Genomic DNA, 13,336 nt, shown 5'->3' on the forward strand with positions numbered 1-13,336 from the left:
AAATTCTGGAAATCTGGGTGTAGGGTTTCAATGATTATGGGGATCAAATGGGAATCTGTAACGACTTTGGTATTTGAATGAATACGAAATTGAAATGAATATTAACCCTAAAAAATGATATTACGGTGGTTTTGATAATCCAGCCATATCTGTAACCGATGTATCATTTTCTCTTGAAGATGATCATTAACATAAAGAAAAAAATATATTTTAGGGATCCATCATTAACATAAAGAAAATAATATATTTGTTAACATTTTTCATTTATTGCCTAATCCGTAACCGTCCATTAGATATGCAATATATATGTGTATTATAAATATAAAGGAAAAAATATATTTGTTAACATTTTTCATTAATCACCTAATGTGTAACCGTCCTTTAAATGGATAAATATTAATATATTTGTTAACATTTTTCATTAATCACCTAATGTGTAACCGTCCTTTAAATGGAGAAATGGTATATCAGATACATGATAGCTTCTCGATCTGGACCGTCTTTTATGTGTCCAAACTATGGAGAGCCGTTGATATAGTAAAATAAAGATTTGTCTATATGCTTGATTTCCTTCTAAATCATTTGAATATAAATGAAGTCTTCGTTTCCATCTATCTTCCGACTCCCAATTTAGTCTGCTAAATGGAAGTAAATTTCCCTTACATGGAATTCCCGTCAAGATGTACAAATCTAATGGTAACCAAAAACAAAATCTAAATATTTAATTACAAGAAAAAACAATCTTACCACATTCAAAATCTTTGAAAACATAACCCCTGACATTAATACAGCTAAAAAGAGAAATTTAAGAATGATCCATGACTGTGAAGTCAGACTCAAAGGTTTCGTGCAGAACTCAACTTATGATCTACAAGTGCTGAAGTCTTTTGATATTGGCTGCAGAAAAGTTAAAACTGCCACAACAATAGAATGCTCTTTTCTCTCTCCCCAAAACTGATATTCTACTATGTTGTGATGGTGCATCAAGGGGTAAACCTGGAAATGCTGGGTATGGATTTATAGCCAGAGATTGTACAGGTAAATTCTTGACAGCAGAAAGTGGTGGTTTGGGGGATATCAACCAATTTTGTGGCAGAGATAATGGGAACTGTTTGTGCTCTGAAATGGGCTGTGAAGAACTCTCAATTCAAACTTACCATCAACTCAGACTCCACTGCTGCTATAAAGGCGTTCATGAAGAATAAAATTCCTTGGTTTGTTTGGAGCAGATGGAGAAATATATGCAAACAGGTACAATCCATCCACTTTAATCATGTTTTCAGAGAAATCAATTTCTCTTTTGATTTTTTTGCAAAGAAGGGGGTATATCTTAGCAAGGGACAAGTACTCAAATTTGATGCCAGACCATCTAATATGCATATGATGGAATTCCCAAATACAGTTTACTATGGGTTCGCCTGATGGATTGTCTAAGACATATTGTCTTTGGGTCATTTGTTATTCTCTTTACTTCCCTAGACATGTTGTCTGCTTTGGATATGCTTGTTGTTTTTTGTGATTTTCACAGATTTTGTACGTTTTCTGTAATTTTATTCTTTTAATAAAAAGTTTTATTTTTGGTTAAAAAAATAACACATTCAAAATCTTAGAAAAAGAACATATCTGCAGTCTTCCACCATTGTTCGAATATAATGGTTTCTAGGTTGTTTATCATATAAACGACACCAAGGATATCTTCAGACTCTGTCTTGAAAAAAAGTGGGAAGTGACATGAAAACCGTACGAAACTCAGACCACCCACCTCTTAGAACGACTAAATTACCTCGCCCTGGATGGCCAGATATGTGCATAGGGAGTGCACCATCACCAGCTAATTTTCCAACATTTTGAAACTCATATTCTTTATCCTGCACATAATTTAAACCACTGGCCGGGGTGATAGTAGGTCCTTTGGCTTATCCGTTTCTTTATCTTTTCTCACTCATATTTGGAAGGAAGTAACTAAAAAAAATGTGTTTATGAGAAAAAAGAAAAGGTGTGAAGAGAAATGAAAGGGGAAGTGTGGTATTTATAGGCGCTATAGAGTCGACCGTTGACGATATTAACAATATCGAGCGATATTCAGAAAATAGCCAACAATGAAGTCTCTCTCGCTGATGAAATAGACTATACCGCTCGATATGGATTCGATCGCTTCATTCTTCTACCATAATAGTGCAGCTGGTTTGTCATGCCACCTGGTATGGCAAATGGATTTTTTTTTTTACCATGGTACATATAACTTAAAGGTGTATCCAAATACGGTCTTACACGAATCACGAATTCAAGAGGGAACTTGTCTAAAGATAACTACGGTCACCGCAATCAGATTCATCTTGGGTGGTTCCATCTAAGGATTGGATCAAAATAAATACGGATGGTGCTTGGAACCTAAACTCTCCGAATTGGGGAATGAGTTTCATTCTTAGATATTCAAACCATAAATCTGTTTATGCTCAGTCAACTTACTTGGTATGTTTCTCTGCAGAAGAAGCAGAGACTCGAGCAATCAGAGATGCCGTGATGGTGGCTTTAGAGAAGAGAGTTGATCGAATCATCGTGGAAATTGACGCCTTAGGTATTTTGGAGCAAATAAACAAGAAGACCTTCACGGGAGATCGAAGAACACATTGTTTGTTACAGGACATTAAAACCCTAATTATCAAGTTTAAGCTTACCTCCTTTGTATTTATTAATCGTGTTCCAAATGGAGTTATTCACGATGTAGCTCGATGGTCTAAAACTAATGTATACCCTATGGCTCCTTTTTAACTCATACCCTTCTTATGTAAGGACCATATGGATGTTCAATGTAATTTTCTGTATGTTAAAAAGGAAAAAGAAACAAAATGCTGGTTCTATATGGACCGTGGTTCCAAAAAAGTGGAATCCGCCCTTCTGGAAACTTGCAGGGGACCCTTTATGGGTGCATTGGGTTGGTGCAAGTTCCCAAAAGGACGGATCCCATTTTTTATGTGAGAATTTTTGAACCACGGTCGGTTGAGAATTTTTGAAGAAAAAAAAACTCGACCCTAAGGTCCTGTTTGGTATAGTTTTCAAAAACAGTTTTCTGTTTTTAAAAACAGAGAAAACAGAAAACAGGAGAAAACGCGTTTGGTAAGGACATTTTCAGAAAATGTTTTCTATCTGTTTTCTGTTTTTAAAAACAAAAAAATGAAAACAACAAATTATTGTTTTCTGTGTTTTCTCTTTTTTTCTTTTCTTTATTATTTTCTTCTTTTCAGAACAAAGTAAGAGATGGGGAATGACTGCAAGTGAGTCATGGCTAATATCACTATCTCTTAGACGAATCTTTACATTTGATCCGATTTAGTTGGTTTTCCTTGTTTTCAAAAACAGTTTACCAAACAATTTTTAGAAAATGAAAACAAGGAAAAAAGGGTATGTTTTTAAAACAGTGGAAAACTATTTTTGAAAACTGTTTTTCAAAACTGTACCAAACAGGCCTTAAGAGTTTTAGGCAAACTAACAGTAAACTTTATGTCCTTTCTTTAAACTTTCCAATGTTTCCCAGATTTGCTTATTTTTAGTGTTTTTCTCTCCGACCATATCCCAACAGGTCGTTGCACTTTCCTCATTTTGATCTACCACATAAGTAATGTTAAGTAAGAAACAGGTGTTTGTGATGGACCCATGTTAAGTAAGAAACAGGTATTTCTTCTTCTTCTTCTTCTTCTTCTTCTTCTATCTGTTTTTACCAGCCATAGAACTCTCCATAATCTTCTTCTTCTTCTATTTGTTTTTACCAGCCATAGAACTCTCCATAAACTCCGATCGCATTTCCATTTTCACAAATTGTTTTTCAAATGTATCCATTGTTTCAGACGTCTTTGTCAAATTTCCCGTATTCAACGTCAATTCAAGGGATTTCACAATTGATCCCATTGATTTTGTCGTCAATGTAGTGGAACATCTAAAATTTGGAACTTGAATCTGTTTTATAATTCTTTTATTTTTATTATATCTATGTGTTGGGTTTTTTATTCGTCTATATTGGATTAGCAATGCCTTCGATTCGTTCTTGGTAATGCTTGTACAGTTGAATGCTTCTCGTAACTGTAAGTAGTGTTTTGGACTTTAAGAATGGATAGATGAACTATAATCTAAGACTCTAACTTGGTTAAAATTAATTGTTACTCTAATTTGGCTCATTTATTTTGTATAAGCTCTTTATGAATTAGAATTAAGTCTTTCCTCTTTTGAGGGTATATATAATAAAATAAGTTGCTTACTACACATTTCCTGTTCTCGGCTTGGTAGGTTAGATACTATCTTCATAATTTTTGTTTGCCATTGTCTAAAAAACATTGTCTATATCGAAATGCATCCTATGCTGGGGTTGAATCTAGTCGGAGGATGATTCCTGTTCTCGGCTTGGTAGGTTAGCTACTATCTTCATAATTTTTGTTTGCCATTGTCTAAAAAACATTGTCTATATCGAAATGCATCCTATGCTGGGGTTGAATCTAGTCGGACGATGATTCCTATTCTCGGCTTGGTAGGTTAGCTACTATCTTCATAATTTTTGTTTGCCATTGTCTAAAAAACATTGTCTATATCGAAATGCATCCTATGCTGGGGTTGAATCTAGTCGGACGATGACATTCTTCAGCTCATTTATTCGCTAAGACACACTTGCGATGGCATGAACTGTACAACTGAAGAAGCTTAATGAGTTTGAATTTAGAAAACTGAGAAATTATGCCTTGTTTTCTCTTACAGTTTGCACATCTAATAGAACCCATCGAAATCAGGATGCGAAATGTTGAAGACTACATCAAGGTACAAAACCTTTTATGTTTCATACAACTACATTCCTTTTTTTTGTTGTTTATATCTTACCTAAGTACATATCATAAAAGTGGAAACTGCTTTTCTACATATGCAAATATATGTCAAAGTCCATGCTTGCGTATCTGAATTTTATGATTTTCTTTCAAGTTTATTCCGCATCATAACATTATCATCTTGCTGAAGCTGAAATTGCGATTGCTGTGCTGGGAACCAGTACTTATAGCCTTCTCTTTGGGGAAGCCTGAGAGAGATTGCAAATTTGACTCTCACTCCCTTCATAGAAGGGGCTTACGACCCAGGCGTAGCATACCAAAAACATATATCTCATGTGCAGCAAAATAACTGTATCAAATTGTTTCGCAGCTTATGATTGATTATGAAAGTTACTTAAAGTTTAAAGACAGTCCATAAAACTCAAACACTATTCAATTCCCACATCCAACATATTGGTGAAATCCTTGACTAAACTTCCTTGCAATTGCTCGTTGCACATGATCAATTTAAGGCCTCAGATAGATATAGCTACTGAAATCAATTAAATTTTTCTTATTGGTCAGCGGTTCTATTCTATGGGCTCTTGACCATACATTCTTGTTCCGCTCCTTATGAAATGTAAATGAGTATTGTTTTTGGCTATTATGTTAATTTGCCTTGGTCAAATTATGCAGGTTCTAAGGGGAAGTTTTTACCTTGTACTACCTGCAAAGAGTTCTTTTTTTTGTTGAAACATAACGCGGGTTCAAGGAGACCCCAACCTCACAAACCAAAAGAATCAATTTTTTTTTTTTTGTAACTTATATCTTCATGCAGACTGAATTGTAGTCCCGGGTCAACCGATTCAGGCTCCATTTCGGAATAACTCTCACTAGGGTGGATACCCACAAATAGAACACCAACTCTGTTACTCTCCCATATGGGATATAAATTATAATGAATATATCAACATTTGTTAGCAGATGCATTATTCACCTGTCCAAACACCGCTATAGAATCTATGTTATATGTACCTTGTTGAGGTTTATCAATCTATTAAGTACGATTTTATAGCTTAAATTGAAATGCTACATAACTGTTCGTGTTAATTGTTAGACCTCTCGAGGCATTGGCTTCTCTTTTTATGACATTCTTTTTTTTTTCTCACTGAATTTCCTGCTAACCTCCCAGTCTATTAAACCCGAGCTGACGGTTCAAGTTGAACCAATCGAGGATCCTTATGGGCCTTCAATCGAAGATGAAAATTTGGATGCTATTGTAGCCAGGTTTGTACCAACCAAGATTTTTTCACTGGCTAATCTGTTCTTTAAGTGGTATGGATATTGAAGCATGTATGACTACTATTTTCTACTAGGCCAGACTGGGTCTTTCAACTTTCGTCATCTTGTCTTGGGGTGTTGCTTAGTTGGTTCCGATGCCAATTTTGTACTACACTGTTGGGCTAGAACTTTGGAGTAAGACCTTAGTAATAACTTAGAAACTAGAATGATCATAGACTTGCTCGTATCAGTGACAATTTTACATGTATTGGCTTAACGCTGAAACTTCCTTGAGTGAAAATGATTTTAGCAGGTCATGTATGGATATCTCATCATCTTGATTGGTTGGCAGCAAGGAGACGTTACCAGGTGGATTATCTGTTAACAGGAAGAGAGACGAGAAAGGCCTACGACATTTGAAGGTCCAATTACTTACATTTTTTCTTAACGTTTTCAAGGGGATACATTGCTGTTTTCATACTACATAGAGCTTTTGGTACAAAAGACCTGATTTTTTCAAAATACTTCTCCTGTAGGTTGAAGTAGTAGATCTACTCGCTGAAGAATCCACTGGTGAAAAGTTAAGTTCAACAACACTAAGAAAAATCGAGGATGAGAAGGCCAAACAACAACCGTAACCTACAAATTAGAGACAGGTTCAAGACAATACAAAAGCTTATTTCTACATTATTCTTTATCTTCTTGTTGTGGTGCATATTGTGAACCAGTTACTTAAACGGGTTGATCCATCCAAGAGCTTCAGTTATGCTTATCTATCATTATCTATGTGTCTTTTAAGTAGGTTCGTCATCAGAATCAGAAAGATAAAGATAAAGCAATAATGTCCATGTGCTGGATCACTGAAATCAACTGTAAGAACAACTTGTTTAATTCAAAAGATGGGCTCATGAGATGAACCCACTTGGGGCCATACAAATGTTGTACCAGAGTAACTTAGGGGTGAGCATTTGGCCCGTATTCTGTGAATTTGACCTGGACCAACCGTATTTTTGCGGATGGATTCCATACTGGTCGCTAATGGGTTGGATGTTGATTGAATAATTGAAATCCAAAGGATTATAGATTGGGTCGGATACAACCTTGAAAACCTGTTGGGAATCTAGACCCGTTAGATTAAAAGAATTTAAAAAAAAATACATGGACAGTTTAGGAATTCTTAATGTGTTTGTTTGCGGTGTTGACCATTGCACTTTTATATTTTTGTACATATAGGATGTTGGTCGTGGGTTATTACCCTAGAGATGTCAATATCCGTATACAAAAAACCCATCAAAACAAAACTAACACAAAAATCTCATAAACTAAAGTGAAAACTACTGTAAGACTCACTTTTTATAATTTTTACACCGAAACCTAGCGGCGGAGAATTTCACGCGCGCACCCATTTTAGGGGAAAATAGTTTACATGCCCATATTTTCTGAAATTTTGCTTTCGTTTATATTTGTCTTCTTCGCTTTTTTTTTGTTTTGTTTTGTTTTTTCTTTTTGTTTTCAAGCAAACATTTGATTTTCCTGTTAGAGGAGTTGAGAGTTCAATTTTTTTTTGAATCAACTGAAATTCTCTCCGGGTTTCGCTCTAATCTTGAAAACAAACCCTATCTAAGAAGATCCATTTTGAAAACAAACCCTAATTATACAGAGATTTCCATCATTAGAAGCTGCGGTACGTCCAATTCGAGCACGAAAGATGCTTTAGTTGCTGTAGGAGGTCACATTGATCGACAAATGGGTCCTGCTTCTGCTGTTTTAAAGGTATTCGACACTAACAACATCAACAGAATATGGAGGTTATTGTTTGAGCAGTGGTGCAATCAGTGATGGCTGAGATGTTCAAATAACATTGGAAATGAAATTGCGTCTGCTGGTATGTATGAAACGAAGGAGCATCAGTTGGTTGCAGTACACACGGTGTTGGGAGGAATTTATGTTGTAGCTGAGATGATCAGAGAATTAACAAGTGGGATTGATTTGTTTGAGAAATTGTTGCAATCAACTCAATTGGAAGACCAGATTAAGGTGGACAGGAAAGAGCAACTGTTACATTGGTCGAATGATTGGGACTAATAGCATTTTGCAGATACAGAAGTTTTTGTTGAGATTATTAGTCTCACATTGTTGGGCAATCTAAGATCATGCGGTTTATAATCTCTTAGGGCCTCTTCACTCATTGCCAATTGGTTTTGAGTTGGATGCCCGTATCCTAACATGGTATCAGAGCAGGCTATTTGCGATGAGGGGGCGTGTTGAGATTATTAGCCCCACATTGTTGGGCAATCTAAGATCCTGCGACTTATAATCCCTTAGATCCTCTCCACTCGTTGCCAATTGGTTTTGAGTTGGATGCCCGTATTCTAACAGTTCTGTTTTCCAACTTAAACTAGTGTTTTGTACACACTTGTGAATTTGTTGGTAACCTGTTTGAAAAAATGATTCAATGGATCATTTCTTTTGAACTTGTTTTATTTTAACTATCCTTGCATCTGAACTTGTTTTTTATGTAACCATTGGACCCATTTATATCAACTAGTTATGTTGATCACCATCCCAGCATCATTTGATGTTTCAGTATTTTTTATTTTCTTATGCTTTACACTTCATGTTTGGTGTTGTCAAGAAGTGCAGACACCACCGGTTCAAGTCAGGACAAGCTGCTGGTATATACGAAGGACAGCTAAACCCACCCCATGCTACAACTCCGATCATCCTCGGTTATGAGAAAGAACCAGTGGCTTCCGTAAAATCGCAGCAAGAGATATACTATACTTAATCCTTAATTGGTGCAACTATGGGGTGAGGTTCTGTTAATTGATCCTGTTACTCTGAAATTGGAGGATTTACGTTCTATGTAGGGCTGCACAAAACCGACTCAACCCACCAACCCAACCCACACCCGTCTGAAATTATCCGCACCCGACCCAACCCATTTAGGAGCGGGTCGACTATGGGTCACAACATCAAAACCCATTGTATGGTGGGTCGACTGTGGGTGACAACTTCCCTCACCCGACCCAATCCACCCACCCACCTAAATATTTCTAAATTGATGCTAACCCTTAGATTACCTATCCTAGATGAACCACATCCATTGAAGTGATAATATATAATGCCTAAACCTAATCATCGGTAGCTTCTCTTCACTGAAGAGTCTTCAATCAGTTCCCTTCAACGGCAGTCTCAGAGGCTCAGTTTATTTTTTCATTTTTTCTTCGCTTTGTAAATCAAATCACAGCATCACCAGCAACAATCAATCAACATCGTCACCAGTAAACCAACAACCAAAGGTGAGACTAGGAATCATTGTAATTTGTAAATACTAATTAGGGTTTTGTTTCCTAAGATTGATTTTGGGTTGGCTTATTTCAATTGGGTTCTTAATGTAATGTTCATTGTATTTTATGGTGGGTAACCCACCACCCACCCGATCCAACCCACTGTAATGTGGGTCGGGTGAAAATCGACCCATTGTAATGTTGGGTTGGTTGCGGGTGACAACTTCTGTTACCCACCATCAGTGGGTTGGGTGACGGGTGAGACCAAACCCGACCCAACCCGACCCATGTACAGCCCTAGTTCTATGCATCCAAGGGTTCGTAATCTAAAAGGCATTAATTCGATACCAAGAGTTATCAACGTATCAACAGATAGAGGTAACTTCATTGCTCACATCTCCATTGTCAAGATTCTACACTCTGCAAATCGAAAGATGAATAATGGCGTAGGGACTGAGTCAATTTCCATGCACCACAACTCTAGCATGATTCCAAAAAGGGTGGAGAGTCAATACAAAGAATCAGTTTCGATCCAAAATTCCAGCACATCTTTTGACTCAATTTGCGATGAAGTAATTCTACCTGATTCTACGGCTAGTTTTGTGTCTTCTTCAACAAGGAAAGTCTTAAATTCTGATATTCGTAAGCCAGCTCACCATGGGTCCACTACAAAAAAAAAAGAAGAAAACGTAAGCCAAGAAAGAAAAGGGTGCATAAGTCAGTTCAATTGTGGAGACGAATTGAGAAGTTAACTTTGACTTCTGATGAGCCAACTGATATGGAGATAGACACTGTTCCTGCATTTGTCTGCGGCCTTGATGAAATTGCAGATGAATTCTATTCCAGTTCCCCACATAAGGAATCGAATTTAACTGTTTCTTCACCATTTTCTTGTCTTCCTACAGCAGGCTTAACCTCAAACACACTCCCAACCTCCATCTCTCCAGCAAAATCATCCATATTCTTCTCTTTTTTTGACCCCATTCCCAGATCCATCCATGAAAAAATTACCATTCCATTCACATGCCTCAAGTCCCATTCTAGCCACTCCACACCCATTCTAGCCACTCCACACAATAACCCTACTCTACCCATTCTCAAACCTTCTTCACCCATTTTTCCACGGCATGCCATTCTGAAAACCAATACAACTATCATAACTGCATACCATCCCCTTAATTCCAACTTTCGCAACTCGACATTTGTTTTCCCACAATGGGTTTTCAAAGAAGCTCAAAGACTGTTTAATTTGGGTATCAAGTTAGGTATTACTTTTGATGCAGTGCCGAATCATTCAAAGAGATTTTTGACTTTCAAGGTAGCCGTGGAAGGTCCAATTACTAAGAGCATAGAAAGTACATTTCAAAAATCATCTGTTTTTGAGAAAGATTTTGTTGTTCAGACTTTTATCACCTTGGATGGAGTTCAGAATTTATCAACTCATGAGACAAAATTCAAGCCTATACCTCTGGGTGGTCTATGTAATACTTTCATGGTACATATAGATATGGAAGATTCTATATCCTCATCTTCGTCAACTCCCACATACCCACCTGGATTTGAGCCTGAAATTATTGATATTTCAGATGATGCTAGCTCAAGACCTTCTTATTATACAGAACAAAGTGTGGTACCCAAAAGACTTGTTACGGAGTGTAGAAGATTGGGAATGGATCCAACAACAGTTGATAACTCCGGTGGTAGGTCGAGAAGATCATTCAAAAGAAGGGGGGCTACATGTGATAAATGAATTTACAAATTCTCACATGGAATGTCAGAGGTTTATGCTCTGAAAATAGAAGAACAATTGTCGAGAAAATGATAACTCATGAAAGCACCTATAATCATCCTACAAGAAACTAAGATGATGCACTGCTCATCTTTTGATATCTCTCAAATCTGTGGAAACTCAAATTTTGGATGACCTTTCAACAATCCATGGGAAGTTCTGGTGGAACGCTTATCTTGTGGAATAAAGATTTGGTGGAAGTCAAGGACTCTCTTGTGGGGGATTACACTCTATCAGTTCATCGTATTAATAAGCATGATGGTTTTGAGTGGGTCTTAACAAATGTATATGGACCTAATAAACCTCATGAAAGAGCTGATTTTTGGGATGAATTAGACAACATCTGCAGATTTTGGGACCTCCCTTGGTGCTTAGGAGGTGACTTTAATGTCATAACCAAATGTGATGAGAAAAAGGGCTGCAATAAGATCACTAAGAGCATGGAGAATTTTTGTGATTTTATCTTACAACACAACCTCATTGATCTTCCTCTCAAGGGTGCTAGATATACTTGGTCTAATGGTCAAGTTAATCCTGTCATGTGTAGGCTTGACAGATTCCTAATTTCCCCATCTTTTGAGACTAAGTTCCCTCTTGTTTCCCAACTTGCAAAATCCAGACCCATTTCTGATCATATCCCTATCCTCCTAGACATCTCAGACCCTTCATGAGGCCCTAGCCCTTTTAGGTTTGAAATCATGTGGTTCTTATAGAATGGTTTTATTGAACTTCTTGAAACTTGGTGGTCTTATTTTTGTTTTGCAGGGAGTTCTAGTACAATTCTTTGGTGCAAATTAAAAGATTTAAAAGAGAAGCTGAAAGAGTGGAACAAGCTTACTTTTGGTCACACAAACACAAAGTTGAATCATTTGTTGTCAGAGATTCATGACCTGGACTTATTAGCTGAAGATACTTCTTTGTCTGAAATTCAGTTGCAGGATCTGGTAAACTGTAAAAAAGACTTTAAAAAAGTCACAACTATGGAGGAGGTCTCATGGAGGATAAAGTCTAAAACCAAATGGCTGCAAGAAGGTGATAAAAACACTTCTTTCTTCATCAGTAAAGCAAGTGCAAGAAGAAGATACAACAGGATCATGCAGCTTTACATTGATGGCACTTTGGTGGATGATAGACTGAAGTTGCCGGAGCACATTTTGAGTTTTTATAAAACTTTGTTTACAGAAGAAGAAATTATTAGACCTGCCTTAGAAGGTATTAATTTTGATAGCATAAACTCCATTGAATCTGGTATTTTAGATTCGAACTTTACAGAGGAAGAAGCTTTTCAAGCAATCAAAGATTTGGGACACGATAAGGCACCTGGTCCAGATGGTTTTCCTGTCATGTTCTTTCATAAATGTTGGGCCTTCATTAAAGCTGATATCATAGAATGACAGAATTTTTTGAGAAAGGTTGTATTGATTCCAAGCATAATTCTACCTTCATCACTTTAGTTCCTAAAAAAGATCATATTGAAACTGTTAAAGATTGCAGGCCAATATGTCTGCTAACAAGTGCATACAAAATCTTATCCAAGGTTTTGGTTACAAGGTTGAAGTTAGTGATGGCAAAATTAATCTCACCTGTGCAATATGCTTACATTGAGGGTAGACAAATTATTGATGGTACACTTATAGCTAATGAGTTAGTGGACTCAAGATTGAAATCTGGTAAGCCTGGGGTGATATGAAAAATTGACTTAGAGAAAGCTTTTGATAGGATTAATTGGAGTTATTTGGAGTTCATAATGAAAGAAATGGGTTTTAGCAAGAGATGGATTCAATGGACAAGATTATGTTACTCTACTGCCACTTTTTCAGTTCTCATAAATGGGTCTTATTTTGTTTTTTTCAATAGCACAAGAGGTGTCAGACAAGGTTGTCCTTTATCACCACTTCTTTTCAACATTGCAATGGAAGGATTTTAAAGATACATTGACAGGGCTGCCAACTCTCAGTTATTCAGTGGCTTCTCTATGGTAGACAATGGTCAAGTGGTTAATCATTTGCACTATGCAGATGACACAATCTTTTTTGTGGATAACAACAAGGAGGAGATTTCTAATCTTTTTTCCATTCTTCACTGCTTTGAATACATTGCAGGTCTGAAAGTGAACAAAGCTAAGACAAGACTCATTGTTATTGGTGAAATTCCTCTTATTAATGATTGGAAAGATGAGCTGGGGTGTG

General features: G+C 36.8%; 2 protein-coding genes across 4 annotated transcripts; both read left to right on the forward strand.

Moving 5' to 3' along the window:
• The first annotated feature begins 3,537 nt into the window (after positions 1–3,537).
• Positions 3,538–7,173, forward strand: LOC113342181 (phosphopantetheine adenylyltransferase-like). Of its 3 annotated transcripts, XM_026586807.1 has the most exons (6): positions 3,747–4,519; positions 4,744–4,803; positions 5,980–6,074; positions 6,421–6,490; positions 6,605–6,724; positions 6,871–7,173. In XM_026586807.1, exons 1-5 carry the CDS (start codon positions 4,499–4,501, stop codon positions 6,704–6,706), a joined length of 348 nt encoding a protein of 115 aa, XP_026442592.1. In that variant the 5' UTR covers positions 3,747–4,498; the 3' UTR covers positions 6,707–6,724; positions 6,871–7,173. The 3 variants fall into 3 exon arrangements, with proteins under 3 accessions (XP_026442593.1, XP_026442592.1, XP_026442591.1); XM_026586808.1 differs by lacking the exon at positions 3,747–4,519 and adding an exon at positions 3,538–3,672 and having other exon boundaries at positions 6,605–6,999; XM_026586806.1 differs by having other exon boundaries at positions 3,749–4,519; positions 6,605–6,999.
• A 4,123-nt stretch (positions 7,174–11,296) lies between these two features.
• Positions 11,297–12,541, forward strand: LOC113342191. Its single transcript, XM_026586814.1, has 2 exons — positions 11,297–11,690; positions 11,913–12,541. The coding sequence occupies exons 1-2, from the start codon at positions 11,297–11,299 to the stop codon at positions 12,539–12,541; spliced, it is 1,023 nt and encodes a 340-aa protein (XP_026442599.1).
• Positions 12,542–13,336: the final 795 nt, after the last annotated feature.

Source organism: Papaver somniferum, unplaced genomic scaffold (genome assembly GCF_003573695.1).
Source record: "Papaver somniferum cultivar HN1 unplaced genomic scaffold, ASM357369v1 unplaced-scaffold_35, whole genome shotgun sequence".
In the NCBI taxonomy this organism is placed as follows: domain Eukaryota; kingdom Viridiplantae; phylum Streptophyta; class Magnoliopsida; order Ranunculales; family Papaveraceae; genus Papaver; species Papaver somniferum.

Excerpts from the sequence above, each read along its gene's own strand:
- LOC113342181 (XM_026586807.1), top strand. The coding sequence starts at position 4,499 with ATGATTCCTATTCTCGGCTTG. Across the intron at positions 6,075-6,420 it reads TTGGATGCTATTGTAGCCAG|CAAGGAGACGTTACCAGGTG; the intron begins GTTTGTACCAAC and ends ATTGGTTGGCAG. Across the intron at positions 6,491-6,604 it reads AAGGCCTACGACATTTGAAG|GTTGAAGTAGTAGATCTACT; the intron begins GTCCAATTACTT and ends CTTCTCCTGTAG.
- LOC113342191 (XM_026586814.1), top strand. The coding sequence starts at position 11,297 with ATGGGAAGTTCTGGTGGAACGCTTATCTTGTGGAATAAAGATTTGGTG. Across the intron at positions 11,691-11,912 it reads TCAAGTTAATCCTGTCATGT|GGAGTTCTAGTACAATTCTT; the intron begins GTAGGCTTGACA and ends TTTGTTTTGCAG.